At 37.4% G+C, this 26396-nt stretch overlaps 1 protein-coding gene across 3 annotated transcripts in view; it reads left to right on the forward strand.

Annotated features, from left to right (window-relative positions):
- LOC148030602 (agamous-like MADS-box protein AGL11) overlaps positions 1-16431 on the forward strand; it is a 68028-nt gene extending 51597 nt beyond the window's left edge. Inside the window, exons 3-7 of one of the 3 annotated variants that reach the window (XM_087687287.1) lie at positions 15253-15314; positions 15476-15575; positions 15669-15710; positions 15890-15931; positions 16018-16431. In XM_087687287.1, the coding sequence (XP_087543413.1) occupies positions 15253-15314; positions 15476-15575; positions 15669-15710; positions 15890-15931; positions 16018-16059 (288 nt within the window). In that variant the 3' untranslated portion in view covers positions 16060-16431. Of the gene's footprint in view, positions 1-13089; positions 13407-15252; positions 15315-15475; positions 15576-15668; positions 15711-15889; positions 15932-16017 lie in introns of those variants that run through there. The other 2 variants (XM_087687285.1, XM_087687286.1) reach the window with 2 other exon arrangements.
- Positions 16432-26396: the final 9965 nt, after the last annotated feature.

Consider the following 26396-nt stretch of genomic DNA (forward strand, 5'->3'; position numbering starts at 1 on the left):
TCTAGCTCCAACCTGTCCAAAAAAATACCAAACTCAACCAAGGCTATCAAGTTTCCACACTCTAAAAATCAAACAAAAGAATAAAAAACAAATCCTAAGCTAGATAAACACAAAAAATCCAACTATGAATCTCAAAACAAACAGCCATGCAAACAACTAAGCTAAAAAAAATCAAACCTATCTACACTTTCTCTAGGGGTTTTGAGTTTTCAAAAAAATGCTTAACAACGTGATATGCAAAATGTACATATATTCAACCCCCTAAGAAGAGGAAGGAATATTTAGTCATTTGTATTGTATAGGGGAGAATCCACTCAAGAAAATATCCTTTTTTGAAAAAATCACGTTTAACTTGTTTGTCCATATGCATTATGAACTTTTCACTTGATGGCAGTCAAGGAGGTGTTCTTGTGGGGGGGTTTCCAATGCATGCCACTTGCAAAACATTCTATAAAGTTTAGATTAGGTTCTTTGCTATTGCTACCCCTCTCAAATCTATATATTATTTTGCTACAAGTTGTAGATATTTTTGATATTCATTAATTAACATGATTTGCCGAGCATGATTTGTATTCCATTCTTCAGAATCTATGTAGACACTACAATAAGGTTAGATTCAATGGATCCATCATCTACATATTTACCTATGTTTCAAGATTCTTGCAATTTCATATTTTTTGGTTATTTTTTTGTGAAGTGGTATTTATATTTACATCCATGTGTTGCTTCTTAAGCCCCTATTCATATTGTGGGATATACTTGTTGGTAGACATGTCCGATAGTAAACACATTCTTTATATTCTAGTTTTGCAACACCTAGAATTGCAAGCTATGGCTTGTTGATAATTATAGAATAAGCATCACTCAGTTTGCATAAAAAAAGAGTTCAACCAAACTATCGACCCAAACACTAAAACTTAATTATTTCTAAGCAAGTGAGTCTTTAAGCATGTTACTTGGTTGTCATTTGCATGTGTATGTACACACACCATTGTTTTTTGAGAAACCTATAGTTTCAAATCAAATATTGAAGTAATAACTACTTCACAACCATAGTTATGAGATGTTCTTGCTTGACATTTTCTTGCATCCTTGCATTAGTAACCGGTGGCTACGTAGGAAGCAAAACTCCTTTGTCTCTAACATGACCCAAGAGTGGCTATGCATGTCTTCTATCCATTGGTGGATGTGAATAGTAGTGGGCATAATGAAGCTAATCTTGACAATCCAAAACATGGACTGGGCAAATTTCTATTTGTGTTTTTCAATCCACTCCTTGCCCCATCATCTCAAGTTAAACTTTCAATAATTTGTACCATTGCACTCAAGACTTAAGCAACATGAAGGTCTAGATTGTGTTTTTTAATTGAGATGATGTCATCTACATATATACTTTCTTGTTTAGCTCATGTGTATGATTGGTGATTGTTGCAGGCCTTCTAGCTAAACCTCTCCTCCCGCTTAATTTTTCCACAATCTCTCACTTTTAGTTGCAACTACCTGAGTTACCAGCACATAAGCGATTGGTTGTTCTTGTCCCTATATCTAATCTTAAGATATAGTAGCTTGGGATCCTATGGCTTTAATTATCCTTGTTTTTAGGTATTTCTACAATTTCTTTGCTTTACTTTATGCTACTTGAATTGCTACAGTATATATGGTTGGTTCTACTTGGTCCACCTTAAATATTTTCTTGGGATATAATGATGCCATATGCATAGAAGTCCTCAAAAGGTTTTGTAGGAGTTAACATAAGTGATAATGCAACTCAATTTGTCAAAACTAACATACTACCTTAAAGTCATCTAAGGGCTATCTCACAATAAATATATGCATCATTCATGACTAGCCAACCACTCTTTTTGCTCTTGCTTTCCTATAAAAACTAGCGTATGCATTGGGTTTCATCATGATTCTTGCATACAGTTTCAATGAATCTCTCAATACCTATGCATTGGGTTCATCATGATCCTTGAATCAACCTTCAATAAATCTCTCAATAGTGACCTTATTCTATTGAGTGTAAAGAAAATTAGAGTACATATGCCTCACGTATAGATTTTGGAAGAACTATAGGTACTTGACCAAAGTTACATCATTTGCTAGGGATACTAACACCAACTTCTTGGGATAACTCCTTGTTTTTAATATTGTTAAATGTGATTCCAAAACCAAAACTACTGAGCAGAATTCTAAACATATAATGCTAAGCACCAAATGTTTAAGAATAAATGTAAAAGAAATGTTTAAAAGTAGCAATATAGGCTTTAGTGCCTTTTAGCCTTAGCTTTAACAAAGAGACCATTTGCTTTTTGAAGACTAGTAGATTAATGCCTTATCCCACATTTTCTATTATAGCCTTGTTTTTTGTAGCTTTTTTTTTTAATGGACTCACACTTGACCACCCACAAAGGAGGGGGGGGGGATTCACCCTCTCCCACTTTCCCAATTTGGATCTCTATCACAATACAAGAACCACCAATTCCAATAGTATGTTCTCCATTTGCTCCTAGTAAACGTTTTTTCAAATCCATCATACTAGAAGCATGTAGCCTGTTATTTTGAATTATCAACATTGGGAAAACACATGGCCTTGTTATGAGTTTATTCACCTCTTTTTCGTGCCTATAAAGACATGTAAGCCTTTCAATATCTACAAGTAACCTACTACAATTGAGATCCTTACCACAATGCATAGGGTCTCTTAACTCCTAAACTAGATGCACAAAACTCACACCCTTGCCCTAGAGCTTATTATCTTTAAGATCTCTAATATTCCTTGTTTCTTGTTGGAATAGGTGCAAGTATGCCTTGGCATTGGAGCTAAATGCACCTATATAGGGAGTAGAAGTAACTCCAACATAACTTTTGGTACACCCTACGTGTGATTCCCTTAACTCAGTGGTGAACCCACTCATGTCCAATATCACAAGGGTGTAGTCCTAATGTATGCCTATGTTTTTTCTTTCTCCTTTTGACTAATACATGAGCATACCTTCTTCTCACATTTTGTGTATCCTCTCTTTGCCATGTTGAGTGGGTGAGGGAATACAAGTGAGTGAGTTGAGGGTAGGTACATCACACTTAGTATAATCCAAAGTGGAGGTGTGGCTTCCACATAACATACCATCCAAATCCAAGGCACACCTTCCCCCTCTTCAAAATGATAATGGGAGATATTGCCAATACCACACATGAGAAGAAGAGACATGATCATCTTCAATGGAGACCAATGAATGGGCAAAACAATGAAAGCTAAGAAAATGGATGGAGAAGACAACAGAAGCTAAGAAAATGGTTGGTAGATTCAAGTTGCCATAGCTTCCTAAGCACAAGGAAAAGAGAGATAGGTTGATTTTGAAGAGAGATAGGTTGCTCAAGTACCAGACGAGAGGAAGGGAGAACTGGTAGCACCCATCTACCTCAAGGAGGATGTGGCAAGTTGGTACATGTTAGAGCAAGAATGAGGTTGATTTGTCTTCTTGTGGAAGAAACAATAGAAAAAGTTGAATGACTATTTCATTTCAAATATAGAAGTCCGAAGTCAGGGATGAGTGGAGAAAACCTAAGTAGGCACAAGACAAGATGGAGTATATCCACAAGTACTCCCAAAAACTGATGTTACAACTTCCAAATGTAGATACACACACCAAACTATATGGATTCCTATTGGACATGCAGGAATTTGCAAGGAGAGATATAGAGAGAGAAAAAAACATGAGAGCCTAGTGGAAGCCATGAGAGTGGCCAAAAGGCTGGTACACTGGTAGGGGAGGAGATTAGTCCACTGGATCCATGGTGCACAGATCAGTCGCAGTATGCTCATGTAGTGAATCCCGGAAGGTCCCCAAGAACAATGAACTCTACCTTTTTGCACAAAAAACAATGTAAAAATCATGAACGACAAGAGCAAGAGACCAATTGGGTTCAATCTCCCCCCATGCCTTGTGTGAGCGCTTCACAAAGTATGTATTTTATGTATATTTCCATCTTCATGCTCAATAATAGCCCAATTTACAAAAATATGACAAGCTTTTAGCTTTTGAGTTTGCTTTTACAAAAATAGGAAATAAAGCTAATGGAAGGTGCCCATGGACTCTGGTACGCCCAACACAATGTCCCAAATAGAAATAACATATCCATGCGCATAGGCGCATACAAAATAATAATCAATCATCGATGCCTCAATAGACATAACAAAATATAGGCGTGACGCCTATCAAAATATAATCCATAGGTCGAATACTCCCTAGACTCCAATGCTTTCCTCTGCCACTGTTGCTATCTCTACACATCAACTGAAGCATTCACAATCGTTAGTAAAATAATATAATTAAATTGACAAAAGTGAATACCTAGCAGTCTTCAGCTACATAAATAAATCAACTGGTTAGAAATAAATCCTAACCTTAATTTATTACGAGTGCGTACTCTAAACTCATAAACGTTTATTAATTTAATATGCATTTTGCGGAATCACCTGTTATGGAATCACCCATGTACACACTAAATTAATGAAACGCTCGAAAAGGACAGGCGTCCCCATCAACTTCTCGCACAAAGAATCCACTTTGTGTATGAGCCCCAGTCATCAAAGTTTACGGAATCTACCGTAAAACCTCACGGAATCCACCGTGGCACGAAATCCACCGTGAAATATGCCTCCTGGCATCATACCCCTGGGGTGGGATAGCAATTGACCTCAATTGCTATTAGCTCAATGTGGAGCTAACAGAGTGGGGAAAGCATTTAAGTCTCTAGCGTGCATCCATTGTGCTTCCTCTACAGGATGGTTCTTAAATTTTACTAAATATAGAAGATCCTTGCAGTTTGTCCATAAGGTCATCAACTCTAGGTATAGGATACCTATTCTTTACAGTGATCTTATTTAAAGCTCGATAGTCAATACATATACGATAGGTATTATTCTTTTTCTTAACTAAGAGTACAGGTGCACCGAATGGAGAACTGCTAGGTCGAATTAAACCTCTATTTAGTAATTCTTCAACTTGACTCTGGATTTCTTTTTGCTCTATTTGATTGTGCCTATAGGGTGCTTTGCAAGGTGGTTGTGTGTCAGGTATCAAATCAATCTTATGGTCTTCTGGTCGTGAAGGAGGTAAACTTGGTGGTAGGTTTTCTGCAAAACAGTCCTTAAAATATGCAAGAAATTTCTTATGCCTAGGATGCATATGATTTTCCTTTGCTTGCAATTCATTCACCCAAATGAGATATGATTTACTACTCTTGCATAATGCACGTTTTGCTTGAGTATGCGAAAGCAGTGAAAAAACATTAGATGCATGCATACCATATAATGTAATAGATTTTTCTTGAAAATTAATATTCATTGTGTGTGTGGAATAATATATATCTGGATTATGCTGGTGTCGCCAAGGCATTCCTAAAATAATGTCACTCGACTGTAATGGAACAACTAGAAAATTTCTTCTTTTTGTGTATTGACCAAATTGAATCTCTAAGTCATGCACTTCCTGTGTACCATTATACCTAGTGCCTAAGAATGCAGCTTTGATGCGGTAATGCATAGGTACAGTCTGTAACTTCAATTCTTTTACTAATTTTGCTGAAATAAAATCATGACTGCTACTGTCATCATGTAAAATAATCTTTTCCTTTCCATGCACCAAATATTTCATAGTCAATAAAGAATGTGGAGTAGGAATACCTGGTAAAGTATCCGAAGGTGTAGTAGTGTTATCCTCATCTTCAGTGAAATCAGGCATATCTTCATGTTCGTCTTCGTCCATTGCTCCAAGATAGTTGATATGGGCAGGTGGCTTCTTTGAATGACAATTTGCTGCTAGATGTCCAGGTTGGTGGCATTTATAGCATACTATTGGCTTGGCTTTGGTTACATTGTTTGCAATGGCGAGAAGTCTAGGGACATTAGGGTTTGGCTGTGGAATAGGCTTAGGGTTTTGATTGACATTGGATGGTAATGCAGGTGGTTTTGCCCAATTCTTACGGAAAGATGATGAAGAGAAACGACCTCGATTAAATCTTCTAAAATTGGAATTGAATTGCTTAGATCCATAATTACCATTGGCTTGGAATTGCTGTGGTCGTCTGTCTCTACCGCGTAACTTATCTTCAGTGTTGTGAGCTAGTGAGATGGCGTCTTCAAGGGTAGCAGGCTTGAACATGTTCACTTCAGCGTAGTAATGTCCAAGAAGTCTAGACATATACTTCCGCTTATGTGTCGTCTCTGGTACTTCTTCAAGCATGCGTAGCTGTAGGAGTGCATTCCAAAAACGCTATGTATACTGAGGTATAGGCTCACGATCCCGTTGTTGAAGTAGATCCCATTGCTTGATAGCCTTCTCATGAAATTGTGATGGAATGAAATTCTGCATAAACTTCTTCTTGAAATCTTCCCAAGTAGCAAGACATTCTATGCTCTTGCGTACTACAGTCCACCAAAGTGATGCTCTGTCTAACAAATGATTAGTAACACACTTGATTTTATCTTTTTCTGGATAGGTTTCCTCATGGAAATAGTCATCAAACTGGCTAATGAATGATAAAACAATCTTTCCTTCTCGTATGCCATTGAAAGTGCGAAATTTCAAACTTCGTTTACTTATCTTTGATTCCTTGCGAATGGTTTGAGCTTCAAGAGTGGCGTCGATGGTACGTCGAATCAAATCTTCAGCTTGAGGTTCTTCTTTGTCGGTAGACGCTCTTTGTAATTTTGTCAATTGCGCTTGCAATGCTTACCTAGCCCTTCGTTCTTCTTCCAATTACATCATGATTAGGTCCAGCTTTTGTTCCATGGTAAGCTCAGGTAGGTCGTCTTCAGCCATAGGATCATCCATATGTGGTTCCGTCATCCTGTAAAACTCAAAAGACCTTTCTCACTCAAAATCAGGTTAGCGGGATGAGCGTAGCTCAAATTTGGGATTACAAGGCTATGTGTTTTTGGGTATTTCTTTCTCAATCTTCAGAAAATCTGCGATATTTTCTTCTTCGTATGCTGAAAATACTTCAGCGAACCTGGGTATGGGTAGAATACTTTGCCACGAACAACTTTGCAGTTCTGAGTTTCTGCGCAGGAACAATCATTCTAGGAGTTTTGAGCACTAGTCAGTTCTGACTCCAATTGACTAGTCTCACTTGCAGAGTTGCAGACTTAGGTAACTTGCAGAGTTGCAGACTTAGCCGACTTAGTGAACTTGCAGGACTTGATCACAGTTGACTTGCAGGACTTGATTTCTGGAGTGCAGGACCCGAAGTTTGGTGATTTGCTTGCCTTGTGGAACTTGATTAAGCTTAAGGAATTAAGCTTAATAGATTAAGCTTAAGGAAGGAAGCTTAATGGAGCAGCAACGGCGCAAATCGTGGGGGAGGGGCGTTTTTCTTCACGTCGCGAATTTTTCGGACCTCCTTTTGCACCACGATAAGGATTTTTGTGAAGCTTTTGAAGTTCCTTAAGCTTTTAAGCTTTATTACTAAGCTTTTGAAGAAGATAGATATGAAGCTTCTTACTGTATTTCCACGACTTGTTTATAGAGATGATGGAGTGGTCCTCCGCCTGTACAGCCTGGTCCTTCGCGATCTGAGAGTAGAAACAGGGGTTCTTGATCGCCAGAAGTCTACCTGTATCGACGGTTCGCGACGAGATTGACTGTAGAGCCCGATTGTTCCAGGAGCTCCGCCTTCGCACGAGATGGGTAGCGATTGGAAGCTCTTGATCTCAGCTCCGCTCTGATACCATTGGTGCGCAGATCGGTCGCAGTATGCTCACGTAGTGAATCTCGGAAGGTCCCCAAGAACAATGAACTCTACCTTTTTGCAAAAAAACAATGTAAAAAGCATGAACGACAAGAGCAAGAGACCAATTGGGTTCAATCTCCCCCCATGCCTTGTGTGAGCGCTTTACAAAGCATGTATTTTATGTATATTTCCATCTTCATGCTCAATAATAGCCCAATTTACAAAAATATGACAAGCTTTTAGCTTTTGAGTTTGCTTTTACAAAAATAGGAAATAAAGCTAATGGATGGTGCCCATGGAGTCTGGCACGCCCAACACAATGTCCCAAATAGAAATAACATATCCGTGCGCATAGGTGCATACAAAATAATAATCAATAATCGATGCCTCAATAGACATAACAAAATATAGGCGTGGCGTCTATCAAAATATAATCCATAGGTCGAATACTCGCTAGACTCCAATGCTTTCCTCCGCCACTACTGCTATCTCTACACATCAACTGAAGCATTCATAATCGTTAGTAAAATAATATAATTAAACCGACAAAAGTGAATACCTAGTAGTCTTTAGCTACATAAATAAATCAACTGGTTAGAAATAAATCCTAACCTTAATTTATTACGAGTGCGCACTCTAAACTCATAAATATTTATTAATTTAATATGCATTTTGCGGAATCACCCGTTATGGAATCACCCATATACACACTAAATTAATGAAACGCCCGAAAAGGACAGGTATCCCCATCAACTTCTTGCACAAAGAATCCACTTTGTGTATGAGCCCCAGTCATCAAAGTTTACGGAATCCACCGTAAAACCTCACGGAATCCACCGTGGCACGGAATCCACCGTAAAATATGCCTCCTGGCATCATATCCACCGTAAAACCTCACGGAATCCACCGTGACACGGAATCCACCGTGGCACGGAATCCACCGTGAAATATGCCTCCTGGCATCAATCCAAGCATGATATAATGCCATCTCATGGACCCTAAAGCTGGCCCCTCCAAGTGGACTAGTGGGAAAGAAGCTAGAAGTGGAATTTTTGGAGGGAACCCATCCACATCACAAATTGTATTGGTAGTACCAAGGGTAACATTTGGAAGGTGGGGGCATAACCATTCTAGGTTAACCTCGAGTGTATCCAATGGGTTGGCATGCACAAACACGTTATGGCGAAGACCGTAAGCCTCATGCACCTAAGTGAGATGTTTGAAATGTAAAGGACCATAGTATGAAAGACACAATAAGTGGGTCGAGAGTGGTAGCTATCAGTGCTTATGGAGAAGATAAGCCACAACTTGCACACGTTCAAGAGATTTCAAATGGGAGTGAATAAAATCGAGACTATCTAGGGGTTGGTACCGTGATGATTGCACACCTCTAATATATGGCAGCTCGGGCGGCAATAATGCATTGTCTATAGTTGAATGGAAAGGTGAGTGAGAACAACAAGCCATCATGGTGGATATAGGAATAACTCACAACCTTATCAACCAAGAATGCTAGCAAACCATGGATTGAAACTCACTAAAGCACTAAGAGGGTCTATTTGTGACCTTTGCACAAGGAGAAAACAAGGAGATGAAATATGCATTTCCTATTCTAGTTGAGGTAGGACAATGGAAGGCCAAGTGATATCTATGGATGGAGAAGGAGAACAAGTTCCTTGTGAGAGATTGCAACTTCCAAAGAGATCCCCCATCAGAGTTCAAGTGACGAGCATGTGTTAAAAGGAGAAAGAAGTGACAACTCAGACTGCAAGAGTTTCTCGTCAAGCTACCAAGTCAGGATCAAGTGCCCCAGGGGCTCCAACTCCCAATGGGGAGTGCAAGGAAAAGACTATGGTTGATGAATGGAGTATTTAGGGAGGTCATAGACGTTTTCGGAGCCATGGCTTCTTCATGAGCAGCTTTACCAAAACTCTGTAATCCTACAGATATCTGAATGTTGTCTGTTGCCTCAAGAACTCCGGCGTTTGTCAGAGAACTCCGGTATGACAAACTGGTTAAAATGAGGTCTTCGACTGTCTCAAATGATGCACTACTTTCAAAGCAATGATCTACGGCTTAATTGGACAAGGGAGGTATTTCTTGGCGGGTTTTGCTCCGAACCGCATCCACAGATCAGGCCTGACGAAACAGAAAGGTGAGGATTCCCACCCACACATCAGATGCATTCAGGCTAGGGCATTTCTCAGATTGTATGCCGAGTTGGACGAAGGATAATGGGCTGAAATTGTGATAAATCTGCAAGTAACGTATTATTAAGGCAATCTCGGGTCAGTTTCCCAGCCTGGGGAACTTTAGCCTCCTCCTTGCCATGCTTGAACGCCATGACTGCATCGTCAATGTTGATACTGACAGCCTGTTTGATATCGCACGGATACCATTAATGCAATCTGATCAAGGAAGGTGTCACTAGACACGTTTCTGCACGTTGAGGGGAAGGGAAAGTGTCCGACCTTTGCAAGAGACACACTAGGCTGGTTTCCGGTATAGTATTGATTGCTCTACTACAAAATATTGCCCATGTGACCATGTTGCACTATCTTTATATTGTGGATTGAAGTTTAGGATTAGTTATCGCCTATATGCAATAAAGACAATGATGATGGAAGAGTATACTTACCTTTGGAGTATATTACCTTTGAACACAATATTAGTGAGTTTGGGAATCTCCCAATTCTCATTTTTTAATACTAAAAAGGTGGCACTTGGATAACATGCCCATAAGTTTTTCAAAAAATGTGTGCTTAAGTTATGACAAATCTAAATATTTAACCACATGTCTCAAACTTATGGAAATTTTCCATATTCTCCAATATGGTGTTTTTGGACAATGATGATAGAAGAGCATGCTTACATTTGGACTATATTACGTGGAGAACTCGAACTTCTCTTCTATGACTATCTCATCTTCATGAGACACTTTTGTCATTACCTCATGCAAGCACTTCATAGGTATGAATTGCAGGAATCTCTCTAGGCCTTTGAAGTATTAAATAGGGTTTGTCTCAAGGCTCGAAGATGCGTACATGCTCCTACTCCTCCATCACAATCTTCTCCTTCTCCTTTGTGCTCTCTCTCTCTCTCTCTCTCTGTGTGCCCCCAACCCCTTTGCTTCCATCTCTCCCTCTCTTTCTTACTCAAGATGAAAAGATGGTCGTGCCAAAACTGTTGTGCTTGTTTTGGTCCTCTCATTTGTAGTACATAGCATCACTATTAGTGTGGCTATTAGCTTCACCATTAGTGTTCCTACTATCATCACTATATGACGATAAAAATAGTAACGATTGTTCAAATTATGGCATCTCTAGTGACACTTTTTAAATTATAGAATCATTAGCTATGCTAATAGCAATGCCATGCAAACTATCACTAACTTAAACATCATTATCTATGTGCTGCCTTGTAATGGGCGTTGTAACCATTTTAATTTGGATAAACTACACGTAGCAATTTTCAAAACTGGGAGATAATAATACAATAAAATATCTTATATTCAAGCTATGAATTTTTTGCTAATACTTGTGATGATTTTGAATACTAGTCATGGTCTAGTTTGTAACATGTGGATACGTGCATCTCTAATGTCTCACTAGTCTTCTAACACACACACATCCATGGTCTTCTTTTCCAGCCTAAATGGCCTTGGATATTATTGTCAAAAATGATACATGAGTATATGTTGAGTTATCCATCCAAGAATAGGGTAAGCAAACCAATAAAAAACGAAGTACAAAGACGTATATACAGATCAATTGAGTACAAACAATGGTTATGTGAACAATCAATATTGTGGGATGTAATGTTAGACCATATGAGAGTCTAGGTGAAAGGTGTCTGAATCCCATGTCTACAAGAAATCCTATCTCATCCTTCTTTCCATTAAGAGTATGTGTGATCTTTATCCAAATGCTAGAAAGAGTGTCTGTAGAGCAAACATCTTGAAGGTTGATAGCATGGCTAGAACTCAAAATTCAAATGTACCAAGCTATGCTCCCAACAATCAATTCTTTCTTTGATAGTGTCCTTGAGTCCACATGTGAGATTGGGTACTAAATTGTTTATTCAACTTCTTTGAGGCTCTCTTTAGTAGGGATAATTGTGGTTTCCAACCAAGTTCCAACTAGCTTCTTCTTGAGACCATGTGGTGTACCACTTCATGTTGGGCATTCTATAGTTCATCATTAAACTCAAATCAAGAGAAGGCTTAGGAATCTTAAGTTCAAATAGACAAAGAATACCTTGTACTAAGGTCATTGTCAAGGATCTTCTTCTAGGTGAGAATCCTTAAAAGAAACTTTTGCTATATGGGGGGCTATAGTCTACTACACCTACACAGAGGGTCATCACGACTTGCATCCTAGAGTTCACTTGAATTTGGGGATAAGATTTAACATTAGATTTGTAGCTACCATTATTATAGGAGGTTGGAGATTTTTTTTCATCTACCCTTCATCATTTACTCAAGTGCTAGTTAAGGAGAAGAGGAGACAATCTCTTCTCTTCAACTACTACATAAGTTCAGATTGCCACCATTGTCTTGGACAAATAACTTAGCTTTCTTAGGGGAGACTCTCCATGAAGGTTTCTTTCTAAATGGTATATAAGTTTTCTTTCAAGAGTTAATGCAAGAGATCTAGATCTAAAAATTATACAGTCTTAGAGGTAGGCAAGTTATGGTAGTAGAGACAATATTGGAAGTAATCCCCATTGATTCTCTTTTCTATAGGGGGTATTCTTCTTAGAAACATTGGGATTAACAAAGACATGATATTTCCTTTCAATATGGAAGAGTACAACCATCTTCAAAGATAGGACTTGGATTAGATAGAGTTTACATGTAGACCTAGATGATTGAGGAGTGGATTAGTGGCACACTCTAAGAGATTGTATATTGATCTAGACTTAGTCACTTTCGAGATTGATTTAAGGAGACAATGGGATTATGAAAGGAGGTATCTTCAAAGATTATAGTTGGACTATCACTTTTTGGATTGACTAATTGAATGGAGACAATGTGCTAGGTGCAATATCCATGGTATTATCCAAATGCTCCAAAGTGGAGGAACCCCTTAGAATGGGCTTTCACAAGATAGTAAAGACCATGGTTGCAACCTTGTCGATAGTAGCTTTAATCATAATTAGTAGTTCATCATGTAGGTATGACAATTATTAGGGACCAATCTTTCCTCATTGAGGCAAACCAATCTTATTACTTTTTGTAGTAAGAATGTGATCAAGAAGAAAGGATTTTATTTGAGTTTGATGTTCTTGCTTGTGCCAAATGTTTTGATTAAAAAAATTTAGATGATTTTAAGTTCTTGAAAATAATTATAGGCTAAAAGAAAAGTTATGACAAGGCTTGTATCATGGAAACTTCATTCGAGCCCTAAGAGCTATGACAACTCGAGAGATCAACAAATTAGATTGGTAGAATATCTATGAGAGTAGACAAAAACAACAAAATATTGAAGGGAGAAATGTACCTTTATTGAAGTGTGCCCTTTTGTTGGCCCTTCTTATTTCTAGTCTAAAATCTAAACACAAGCCTTGCATTTGCCCATACATGAGTGGCACTTGTGGTCACATGACCAAAGGCATCCAGCCTCAATCCATATGATGTACTACTAATCATGGACATGCACTTACCATATTCCCATATTCACTACCATCACACAATCCTATTTACTATGCATGTATCATCCTTTATCTTATACTACAGATTGTGTGATAGTATCATTTTACCACACAAAAACTAAAGCTTACTCTATTTTACTTATGAAGGGGGAATTGATGTTATGCCTTCTTCACTTTTCTTCTTGCTCCCTTTCCTCTATGGTTGAAAGGAGAGGGAAATATGAGTATCTTTACAAAGTCTTATAAACATGCATTAAATGCGAGATTTTTATAGTAAAACTATGAGTGATGGAAATATCTTCAAATAACTCTAACATAATCAAGTATGGATATTTGATCCCACAAAAGCATTGCTAACGGCATATCCACCTTCAAATTTTTGTTGATCAAAGTATCCTTGTGTTACTCCAAGTTACATTTTGTTGTTTGTGTGATTTAGGTTCAACAAAATGGATTCATTCTTTTGTTGATTGTATGTGTTTATATCAATTTGGAAAAGTGGTTCCAATGGACTTCTGGATAGAGTCTCAAGACAAGAATGATTCTCACTTTAATCTAAGGAGGGCTTGATATCATTAAGGTTCCCCTTTGGCTTTATGACATCAGCACATGCTCTATCAATACATTGGTTCTTGGAACAATTAGTTGGGACTAAGTTAAACATGATACTAGGGGTAGCCCATAGCCCTTAACTGCAACATATACTTCTAGAATTTTTAGATTGCCAAATGATAAAGCATGTTTGGTGCACCATCATTACGCAAGGAATCAAAACTATTGTGATGAATGGCATAAAAGGTCCAAAATTTGAGAGAGAAAGAAAGAAAGTTATATTAACGTCTACAAGAGGCCAAGTTGGCCTATGAGACCAAAAGGTTACATACAAAATGTCTAGGAAGTTTTCCAAGTCCCAGTAAAGCTACTATTTGGTGTTATGGTGAACTAGGTAAGTAGGTACAAAATGGTATAGACTCGATACAATCTAGATGCACTTCAAGTGCAGTGTGGAACTGCTCATGGAACGTGGTCATCTTAAGATGTCTCGCATGGGCCTATCTAGCATGGTGAGGTTGAAGCGACGGGGTACGGCTCCCCACACACAGAGAGAGAGAGAGAGAGAGAGAGAGAGAGAGAGAGAGAGAGAGAGAGAGAGAGAGAGAGAGAGAGAGAGAGAGAGAGAGAGGGAGGGAGGGAGGGAGGGAGGGAGGGAGAGAGAGCAACAGCAACATTCAACTTTTTATGCCTAGTGGCGATGGTGCTAGGGATGTTTGATGCATTGTCAAACTAGCCATGAAGAGGAAGAATTTCCTTTTAGTATTAAATATGAAATGACTTATTTACTAAACATTGAATCAAAGCTTTTAGGGGAAGCTACATGGCACACACTATATGTTTGCAATATGGCCATAGAATGATAGTGGATGCCAAAAGTTTTTTTATATTAAAAATTTTATCCTAATTTGTACCATAAAATAAGGGTTAATGAGTTACAAATTTTTAATGATAAATGACATGGTACTATTCTTTATAAAGTAATTCTAAACGAGAAGTCTCTTCATGTTTTTGAGGTCTACATGTACCCATGATGTAGAAGGCGCATTTCAAAAATTATATTTAGATGGCTATGCATTTAATTTCTTGAAAAAGTGAAGTTTTATTTTGCACATTATAAATCCCTTAATAAAATAAAGGTTAGTGCATTTCAAAATTTTCATTATAAACCATTATGGTACTATATAATTCTAGATTGGAAATTTTCAAATACTCTCAAGGTTCGTATGTACTTATCATGTAGAAGATGATGCATTTTAGAAATATATTTAGAACTCCTACTCAGGTCCTTATCTATGACTTGATTTGCAGTATTGGAGGCATGAAGCTTCTCGACTAAAAGTTGAAGCAACATTACTCGAAAAAAGGAATAGGTTAGAGTTGGTTGTTGCAACATTTACACACTCTAATTCAATATGAAAAATAATTCCATAATCATAGATATGTGTAATGAATTATTAAAAAACATTGCCTAAATTTAGTGTTTTTTTGTGGAGATATGCATGATAATTGTAAGTTTCTAAACCTCATACAGAAATATGCTTGGAGAAAACTTGGGATGCATGCAAATCAAGGATTTGCAAACATTAGAAGGTCAACTTGCAACTAGCCTTAGTCAAATCAAGTCAAGGAAGGTGAGTCAAAGTTGTTTCTATGACCATTTCTTTTTTGTTGCAAGCTAACATTCCTAATAACTAGATGTTAATTTTGCATTCTTGATGCAACAGACACAAATGTTCATCGAACATGCTCATCAATTCTATGAGAGGGTGGGTTTTGATATTCTCTTATTTGTCACTTAGTTAGAGAGTAAATCTATTTTCATGATGAGGTGCTATTATGCTTACTTGCAGCGTCTTTATTTCTTATTAGAATTAGAGAGCCAAAAAAAAGAGAGGAAGGTTGATAAGTATCTTGAATAATTTTTTTCACCCTTTTCCTCATGCAGGAGCAAGTTCTTTCTCAAGAAAACGAGTGTCTACAATGCACAGTAAGACAATGGGTAGCCTTTTTGTGAATTCTATCCATCATTATCTAATTCCATGATGTTTTACTCTGAGTTTTGATTTTTGATAGCTTGCGAATTTGTGCATGCAATCGGCCAACATCACAACGTGAAGTAATTTAGATATGCAAGATTCCTCAAGCCCTAACAAGATTGTTTCAAGGAAAACTTCTACCTCTTTGGTCACTTCATAATAGTTCAATGATCATTAACTATGTATCTACAAACTCATTCTAGATTCTCACAATAGGATTAGTATGAGACTTCGACTCTACATTTTTAGAATATGATTAGCATGAGAGTTTCATGCTTACGTAAAATAACAAATTATTAATTTTAAAAGATATTTTGTAGGCATTTTCCACGATCAATACATTGCTATTACTTTATTTGCATTGGTGCAAATTTGAATTTACATTGTACAAGATGTGAGCAGTCCTTGCATACTCTTGTATTGTAAGATTCATGAATACCATTTTGTTACAAGAGAATTGAAGTTAATGTGTCAAATTTTCTTCACTCAAAACCATTGATAGCATTGCAACTTTGTTTTACTTTCAACATTCCCTTCTCTTATATTGGTCTAGAGCTAGAGCAAAATTCTTATTTAGTTTATATGAGTAGTATAATGGGTTCACAATGTCTACATATGTAAATGAACAATTTTCAAGCTAATGTAATTGAAGACTTTTAACATACAAGATCAACATTAAAAAAAGTATGTTGCATTGTCATTTCTTTATTTAGTTATAAAACGAGTGGCTTACAAATATTTCATATAGCACATTTAGTTTGTCATTAGGAAATATACGGAATATTGGTAAGACACTTGATTTAGAACTAAAATAAAGCAATGAATGAAAGTTCAAAGTGAGTAAATATAGTGTAGACCTCACTCATATCCACGAGAGAGAGAGAGAGAGAGAGAGAGAGAGAGAGAGAGAGAGAGAGAGAGAGAGAGAGAGAGAGAGAGAGAGAGAGAGAGAGAGAGAGAGAGAGAGAGAGAGAGAGAGAGAGAGAGAGAGAGAGAGAGAGAGAGAGGGTCATAATGTAACTTCATGGAATTATTTGTAAAGTGATTTAGCTACAACATGAATGGACTTGGATACCTAAAAGATAAATCTTTTAAACTAGATACTAAAAAGGTTGATAAATAGCATAGACTTGAATAAAGAAGAGAAGAGGGAACTAGACATGAAAACTATAGAAACTAGGGAAGAAGTGAAAGATGGACAAAATAGATGAACAGACTTGGATGTATTCGCATGATAACTAGAAGTAAGTATCCTATAGCCTTTTATGAGGAAGTATGAACATTTTATGTGGAAGTATTAGTGCGATATCTTGATGGATCTTCCACTGGTGATTGGATAAACTTAATGAGGAGGTTGATAGCGTAAAATAAGTCTAATTCCATGTAATTGTAGTCATTGTAAGTTGCTCTTCAAACGAAAGCGTGTATTGAAGCTATTGGTGTATAGCTAGAATATGGTACCCTAACAAGTATTAAATCTCCATTCTTAAATTCTAGAGTTCTTTTCTACTCATTTGCATGCAATCTTAGTTTAGTCTTTTGCATTCTTAAGGTTGATATTGCATTGTTGAAAATTTTATGCATTCCTTCCAACCCTTCCTTTCCATGCTTTGTATTGCAAAATTTCTTAACTTGACTCAACTTCTATGATCGAACCCTAAAGTTTTAAAGCTTCTGAGAAGATGCTAGAAGAAATGGATAAACAATTCAAGGCAATAAGGTAAGATATCCAAGCTACTAAGGATTATCACTAATGTAGGGTGATAGAAATGAGTACTTAAAGAAGAGGACATAACATTTCTCCTTGTTCGACCTATGAATTTTCTATCCTTGGTAAAATACAAGAAGCTAAGCCTAAGGTATTGTAGACCCTACTATGTTACCAAATCCCTAGGGACAAACAACTACAGGATGTATCTTTCCAAACACTTCAAAATTAATAATGTCTTTTATGTCAACTTATTGAAAACTTATGTATCTAGTCTCAAACACTTGAAAATTCATAATGTCTTCCATGTTAGCTTACTAAAAGCTTATGTAACTAGTCCTAAACACATCATTTATGAGATCAAAAACTTGTAATGTCGAGCCAAGGAACCATTGAGCTCTAGCCCAAAAATGTGTTTGATATAAGAGAGGGAGCCTCTAAGAATAAAACCCTTAGAGAGTACCTCATCCAATGGAAAGAGTATCCTAAAGAGGATGCTAATTACTTTGATGAGAAAACTTTATGTAAAAAACACCATAGTTCTAATTAAGATGAGGGCATCTTAATTCCTTTAAGGATAGTGGATGTGATGTCTTAAGCTCCTTGTTCTAAAGACACATCAATGGGGGCAAAGGTAAATGTAATAATAATAATAATAATAACAAAAGAAAAGGTTTCCTAAAATATTTTTAAAATAATTTTTATCTTCTTCCTTTTCATCAACATCCTTAGGGTCATCATCTTGGCCCAAATTGTATCACCACAATGAGCACACAAGAAAAAGGAGACAATTGATACAATGAGATCTAGAAAGCCAACAAAAATGAGGTGAAGGAGAAGCTTTACTCCTATGAGGCTAGTATAGGAATATCCCATCTTGGGTCTATCACTCCCCACTCCTCAAAAGGTTATGATAATTAAGGAACATAATAGCGATAAAGGGAGCCTTAAAAACACATAAGTAGCTACTCTTTTTCTACAACCAAATATTGATCATAAGACATAAAAGGAAAAGAGAAGTCTAGAGGGAGGAAAGGATAGATAGAAGGGGATAGTGATGTAGGGTGAACTAGATGAAGATGGAGCTCGAAGGGAAGTTAGAGAAACACATTGCAAAGAAGAGGAAGATAGAGAGGGAGAGATAGAGAAAATAGATGGGAACCCCAATTTTAGTCTATGAAAAGTTCCTTTGTGTGAGATAGCTATTTCCACCCTCTTAACAAGAAGATATTAGCCTCCATCTTCCAGTTCATCTCCGCCATAGTTCTCTTTTATCTCCATTCACTCAATTTTACTTCTATTTCCGTTCTCTAACCAATCATAACTATCAAGCATGTCATCCTTTGGCCTAATAATAACCCTCATACTATGGATTCTATACTCCTAATTATCTCAACCCACACCAAAATGAGTCCCCATCTCTTGAAGTTTGTAATCTCTCCATTTTTTAAATTAGCATATCCCCGCCCCCCCCCCCCCCCCCCCCCCCCCCAAAAAAAAAAGCCCTCCCATCTTCTATTTCAACACTACATAACCTTGGATTTATCCCAATATAAGCTCAATCATTCCAAGATAGAAGAAGTAACTAAAGTAGCAAGGAGTATGTTGAGAAGAGTTCTTGCATATTAGGTTCCAAGATGCCACCAAAGAGGAGCAATGTTGGACCAAGATGAGAACCAATGAGGCTTCGTCATCACTAGCCCATGCGCAAGTGCCCTTTGTAATTTTTAGCTTTGTATGTTCTTTCATATATATCTGTGTGTGTGTCACACACACACACACACACACACACACACACACACACACACACACACACACACACACACACACACACACACACACACACACACACACACACACACACACACACACACACACACACACACACACACACACACACACACACACACACACACACACACACACACACACACACACACACACACACACACACACACACACACACACACACACACACACACACACACACACACACACACACACACACACACACACACACACACACACACACACACACACACACACACACACACACACACACACACACACACACACACACACACACACACACACACACACACACACAGAAGGATTGTAATAAGAGTTTCTATTAATGTTGGAAACCCTTATGGGTAAACCTCAATGATAGTACCTAGACAAACAATAAGTTGCCTAGGAGAGGGATTTCTGCAACGAGTAGTTCTCTCTAATGGAACTTAGCCCATGATCATTAGATTTATCGACCAAGATATAATCACATGATTTATCGATCAAGACAAAGAGAAGGATTATAAGTAAATATGTGTGTTATTTGATGAGGATAAGGAAACCAAAGAAGACTAGAAATTGGGTTCAATGGATTACAAAAAGGAATGGGTTAGGTATTTTTTTCATGATATTTACAGAGTAAAGGAAGAAAATAAATTTATTAATCATGTGAAGTGGTTATCCTTACAACCACTTAGACATCTTTGGAAAGAAAGCATAGTGGCCTTATGCCTAACTTACTAGGGTAAGATCATCCCAACAAAATACAATGAATAGCTTTTCTTTTGTTTAAGGTCTCAACCATATTACATGGAAACCCCCTTATTTAAGGACCCTAACAAAGGATTCTTAATTAGGAAGTCAAGTGTTATAAAACTATTGATAACCTTAAGACGGATCCCTTAGATAGATCCTAGCTAACTAAGGTGGGTTAATGATTGACCATAGAAAACCTAGGTCTTAGGGCAACATCCTAAGGATTAAACTCCACTAAAAAGAGAAGAAGAACTAAATCCAAAGAAAGAAACCCATAATTGACCACAAGAGCTTATCCTTTCCCTGAAGATTGGAAAATAGGACTAATTTAGGATATCTCAAGGTCATGACTACCTTTAAGTCTACAAGAAATCCTGTGGTAGAGAGTTGATTTATGTAAGTGGATCAAGTATAAATCTGCACTTGGAGGGATTGTTTGATGTAGAGAAATTGCTTGACTTGATTGTGTTTTCTACCTAAAAAGGATATTGTATCCACACGCGTGGATTTGAGGGATGTGCTTAGGTTTTCCTAAGGTAAGTTATTTGGCTCTATTACAAGAGTTGAGGTTTTCTCTAGATACTATGATTGGTATCGGATATGAGAGATGTCTCTCTAGGGAATAAAAATAACTAAGAGATATTAAGGATCCAGCAGCGTTTAGGCTATAATTTGGTGTGCTAAGATTAGGTGAACTCCCTACAAGCCAAGGATATGTCTCTTGGAAGGTTGTGATGCTAGCTAAGGATCGGATTATTAGTTTCCTATGGAGGGAGTTTGAAATTTTTTAGATATGATAGATCGAATAAAGTGAAGATTTTACAAGATTATTTGAATAAGATATCCTTATTTTCAAAACATTGGGTTACTTTTTTTTTGTCCATACTAATACTACATGAAGAGACATGTGTAAACCGATTGCTTAAGAAAGACATCTTCATATGTTTAGTATAAATGTTATAGGAATTAATTAGATAATTAAGAATGGATCATTGGGAAGTGGGTGGGTGAATCCCAAACATCTTCATTAGATAATTAGGAATGCCTCACTGGGAAGCAGGTGGGTGAATCCCCAACATGTTCACCCTATGTCAAGGTGGTCATGGTTACCCAAGAGGCTTCTCCTAGAGAAACATTTCACTAGGTATTTAGGAAGGACCAAACATTGACCATTCTAGAGTATTGTCATAAAACCTTCCTTGAGATCTACTTTAAGGGTTTGGGATGAGACCCTATCTTATGGGTAGAGGGGTTGATGCATCCAACTCCCCCTCATTTCTCACTCTCAACAAAACAAGTATAGCATTAGTTTGCTTTGGCTTAGATGTTTGAGCAAGCAACTACCCTTGTTCAATGTGAGAATTTTTTATAGGATAGTTTGAAATTAGTTAGGACATCCTCAACTGATCCTTATGTCAATGAGGCAAATCTTTGCTTGAAGGGTAAAATCAAGCAACACTACTGTAACAAATTTGGTTATTTCATGGGATTTTTGGATGGCAATATCTAGAAACATCTCTTGATGGACTACTATAACATTCTATGAGGGTTGCATTAGGGTAATGTTACAAATAAGAATATCTTATCCTCATAAACTATAGTTTAATACTAATGATCATGATATTGGGATGTGAAAGGGGCATGGAATGATCGAATCACGAGAGACAATACGTTGCTGGACTTAGGGACAACTAAGCCATGTGTCTTCACGATGCTCTCAAAAGAAAGAATAGCTAAGGAGAACTAGATCAACCAAATGTATAAAGAGTGTGGACTCAATGATTAAGGACAAGGACTCAATGCCAATTCCAATCTATTCCATCACTAGAGCACAAAGTAAGGAAGGAAGAGTTAGCATTGAAGGATCAATAATTGCCAAACGGTTAATAGCAGGAAAGAAAAGTGCCAAAAAAGAGAATAAACCATGCTAATATTAAACTAAAAACTAAACAACTGACCATTCTTAAGGGAATTGTCTTTATGTCTAGTGTAGAAAGTGCTAGGATAGCACTCCAAACCAAAAAAGATTCCATTAGTAAGGTGGGAGAATACCCCAATCATCCAAAGCATCAATTCACCACCATAGACAAGGTTAAAAACCAGAAAAAGATAGCACAAGAAGAATTACCCTTAGAGTAAGTAGTTGAGGGAATGATCATACATAGTTGATCTAGCTTACCATGTATGTCACCTCCTGTTGGATCCTATATCCTTCAAAATGTGATCACTAAACCATGAACACATGATCAACAACAAGAGGAGCCACAACATTTTGCAAAAGATAGCACAAGACATCCAACATTTTAATATCAAAAAATTTCATCTAGCATCATTGTGACCTTAACTTCCACAAAAATTACAATTCCTTTAAAAACATTTACAAAAGGAATATTGACCATTTTGCAAGCCTTCAAGAGTTGGATTAATGGTAGCAATACACCTAGAGCCTTGCTTTGAATCCACTACAATATAAAACTCCCAACCTTATCAACACTCTAACTCTAGGGACCTTGGCATCAACATATTTTTGGAAGGATTAAAGTGTCATGTTGTCTTGCCAATGGAAGCGTGAAGCAACTCGATTAAAACCCAGAGAGGTCAGTCATCATAAATATATGTATATATCACATGGGTTCAATATAATGGATTTTTAGAATACCACACACACACACACACACACACACACACACACACACACACACACACACACACACACACACACACACACACACACACACACACACACACACACACACACACACACACACACACACACATAAGGGTCCCATATTTTCTTAAGGACTATGTATCCCCTCTATAGTTGAGGTCAACTGTTTAGAAGCCAGATGGATATTACTAAATTGATTGCTTATTATGCATTCTCTATTTAGTAAATTTATGTCAATAAATTAATGACTCAATTTTCTTTAAGTATTGATGATGATCTAGCATGGTCATGAAACCATTTAGAGACCAGTATTCCTAGTGCATCACTTAATGGGGTGATCATAGCGCTGTGACGGGGATATCTGGTATAGGCAGTACAAGTTGTGAAGGGGGGAAGGAAGTGTCTGCCAAGTGTAAGAGTGTACACAAGAACCAAGGAATTACACATAAATGAAGATGGATTGAGTTCTAAGAAGAGAAAATGCATTAGCAATGTGTATATGTATTTATGTGTGCATTTGAGGACGCCTGGGAACTTTTACTTGTGTGTAATGAGCATTCCATTTATTTGGGGTCATCCTCTCCCTTACAAGTCAAGGTTTAAGGTCTTTTCTCTCTTAATGAATTAAGGAGAGAAGTAATACTTTCACTAAGAAAGACGAGAGAGGTAATTCTCTCACTAAGAAAGATGAGATACATGATCCTGTGGAAGTGAGGAGAGAAGTGATTTTCTCTTTCTAAGGTCTAAGATGACACAAGCTTTTGTGTGGAAGTCAATCTTAAGGTTGAGGCCCAAGGCAATCTAATAAACTCTCCTTATCTATGGCTCAAGGTGGTTGCATGGACCATAAGTTAAGAATAGAGTTTAAAAAAAGTTACTTTTCTTAAAATAGACATGGTGAATCTATTTTTAAAATATCTCGTGATAAAAGCCGTTCTCTAAAAATGGTCCCCCTTAGGGTCACCAAACATGGCAAGTTCAACAAATTTTGTGTTGGACATTTTTCCATTCGAGCAACGCATAGAGAGATATTCCAAAATTGGTGCTCTAGAGTAGGTCCTGGAACAGCCACATCTTGCACAAAGATGTGGCTGTTCTAGGACCTGGAACAGACACAAAGATCAACCTTTCCAATCTTGGCACTCAAGTCTCTCTCCAAGAAGAGAAGCTCTTGGAGCCTATAAAAGGGAGGCTCTCCTTGGGTGTGGAGGAGGGGAAGGAAGCATCACTTTGCATGCATGAAAGGGGAAGAGAGAAAAGGCAGTTCAAGTCTCACAAAGTGTTGCGGAAGCTTTGCTGAAATCAAACAACAAGAACAGAACCCTACACATATTGTGTAGGAGAGAAGAAGAGAAATCAAGAAGATCAAAGGAGCCAACTTCTGAGTTGTGCAAGTGCTTGCCGATTGTATACTGTGCAAGGATCTTTGTAAGTTCAAGCTCGCCGGCCCTCAAGTTGTGCAAGTACTATGCAAGCTTTGCTTGAAATCAAGTACCAAGAAGAGAGCCCTACACATATTGTTTAGGAGAGAAGGAGAGACTCAAGAAGGATCAAAAGGTGCCAACTTCCAAGTTGTGCAAGTGTTAGCTTGTTATATACCGTGCAAGGAACTAAGATCTTGTTTCCAAGATCTACAAGTTAAGAACTAGTTTATGTGTAATGGAGGAGCTTGCTCCTTGTCAATAATATAACTCCACAAGGGGGTGGGGACTGGCCCATCTTCTAGTCCCTAGTATGTTGTCAATCCCTCTATCTCTCTCTCTTTCTCTCTACATCTTTCTTTTCTCTCATCTGTTCTCTCTCCGTGCCAGCATAATATTCACCATATATCTTTTAAATATATAAGAAGGTTGAGCATGTATCTCGGATCTTATAACAATTACTTTGATCCATCATCTCCACTTGAGACCCTTCAAGTTAGTATCCATCATCTCCACTTGAGACCCTTCAAGTTAGTATCCATCATGAGCGCCTCATGTTTAGATTTGGTTTAAAGATCTACTAGTTAAAACTTTTCTTTAGTGTACATTTCTTCCCAAACAACTAGCGTCTCTATAATTTGAGAGCATGAATCACTACAAGTAGCTCGAAATCATGTATAGTGTAGTTTTTCTTTTGTATTTTTCAACTTTCTTGAAATGTAGTATATTGAATGGTCTTCTTGCATGAGTACACAACCCAATGCTAAATAGCTAGCATTTGTCATGACTCTAACTCTTGAATTAGGTCACAAAGCTTTAAGATAGGAGTTTTCAGCAAACTTTGCTTGAGTTTCTTAAGGTTGGGTTGCTCAATCGGGGCCCACACAATATAATTTTTCTTCTTGAGCAAGTCAATGAGAGGTGCACCTATCAAGGCATAGTCATTGATAAAAACTATCATCCAATAAGGCCCAAAAAGCTTTGCACTTCCTTGATTGATTTTGGAGGTGGCCATTCTTGTATATCTTTAACCTTGGCCCAAGATAATACAAAATTCTTCTTGAATAATATAAAAGCAAAATACTCTATCTACCTCTTAAAGAATGTACACTTGCTCCTCTTAGCATAAAGCTTGTGCATTCATAATATTCCAAGCACAATTCTAGATATCCTTCGTGGTCTTCTTCTTCCTTGTAATAAGTTAGGATATCATCAAAGGAGACTAGAATGAAGTCATCAAATTTAAGTCTTGAAGATATATTGCATAAGCTTATTGAGGGTAACAAGGGAATTAATCAAATCAAAGGACATTACAATGAACTAATAATACCTATACCTTAATATATTGAAAGCCATCTTTGGGATATCTTTTTCCTTGATCCTAATTCAGTAGTAGCATTGTCAGAGGGTTTTTGTTGAAAGGTCGAATCCACCAGGGATTAGAGGTAGAAGGAAGTAGAGATAGGAGATGGAAGAGAAGAAAGTGAATAGACAAGAGGTAAACATGACAAAGACAAAGCACAATGAACTGAATCAATATGTATTTAAAGAACCTGGAATCCTTGCACTACTCAGAAGCAATCTCCAGGCATTAGATCTCCTGGAACCTCTTCGTAGAACAAAACGTGCATCAGAATTATAGCTCCTTCTCTGCTGCTCGAAAGCCAAATCTGATGGCTCTGTTGGCTTCAAAAGGGGGGTGAAACCACAGGACACCTACTCACGGATCTCCCAGATCACTCTTTCTTCTTCTTTTAGCTCAAAGTGCAGTTTTTAGCCTATTTATAGCGATAGCGACACACGCAATTTCGTCAATCTATCTTTTTTTATGAAAAACCCCTAACTGGCTGAAAAAGCAACTTGCTTTTTGCATGCCATCCTAATCTAGAAGCTTTTCTAACTTTTTCAGATTTTTACAATAAATAATATCAAAAATAGGATAAAATTATCCAAAAATCTAGTATTTTTGGATAATCCATGCAACTCACACTAATACTAATGACTCAGATCGCATTGACTCTCTTGATCAATAAGAAGTTGGGCATCCCATGCTTTTTCTGTATAGCATCACGACA

Source organism: Lygodium microphyllum, chromosome 10 (assembly GCF_053477565.2).
Source record: "Lygodium microphyllum isolate KBCC chromosome 10, Lygodium_microphyllum_v1.1.10, whole genome shotgun sequence".
In the NCBI taxonomy this organism is placed as follows: Eukaryota; Viridiplantae; Streptophyta; class Polypodiopsida; order Schizaeales; family Lygodiaceae; genus Lygodium; species Lygodium microphyllum.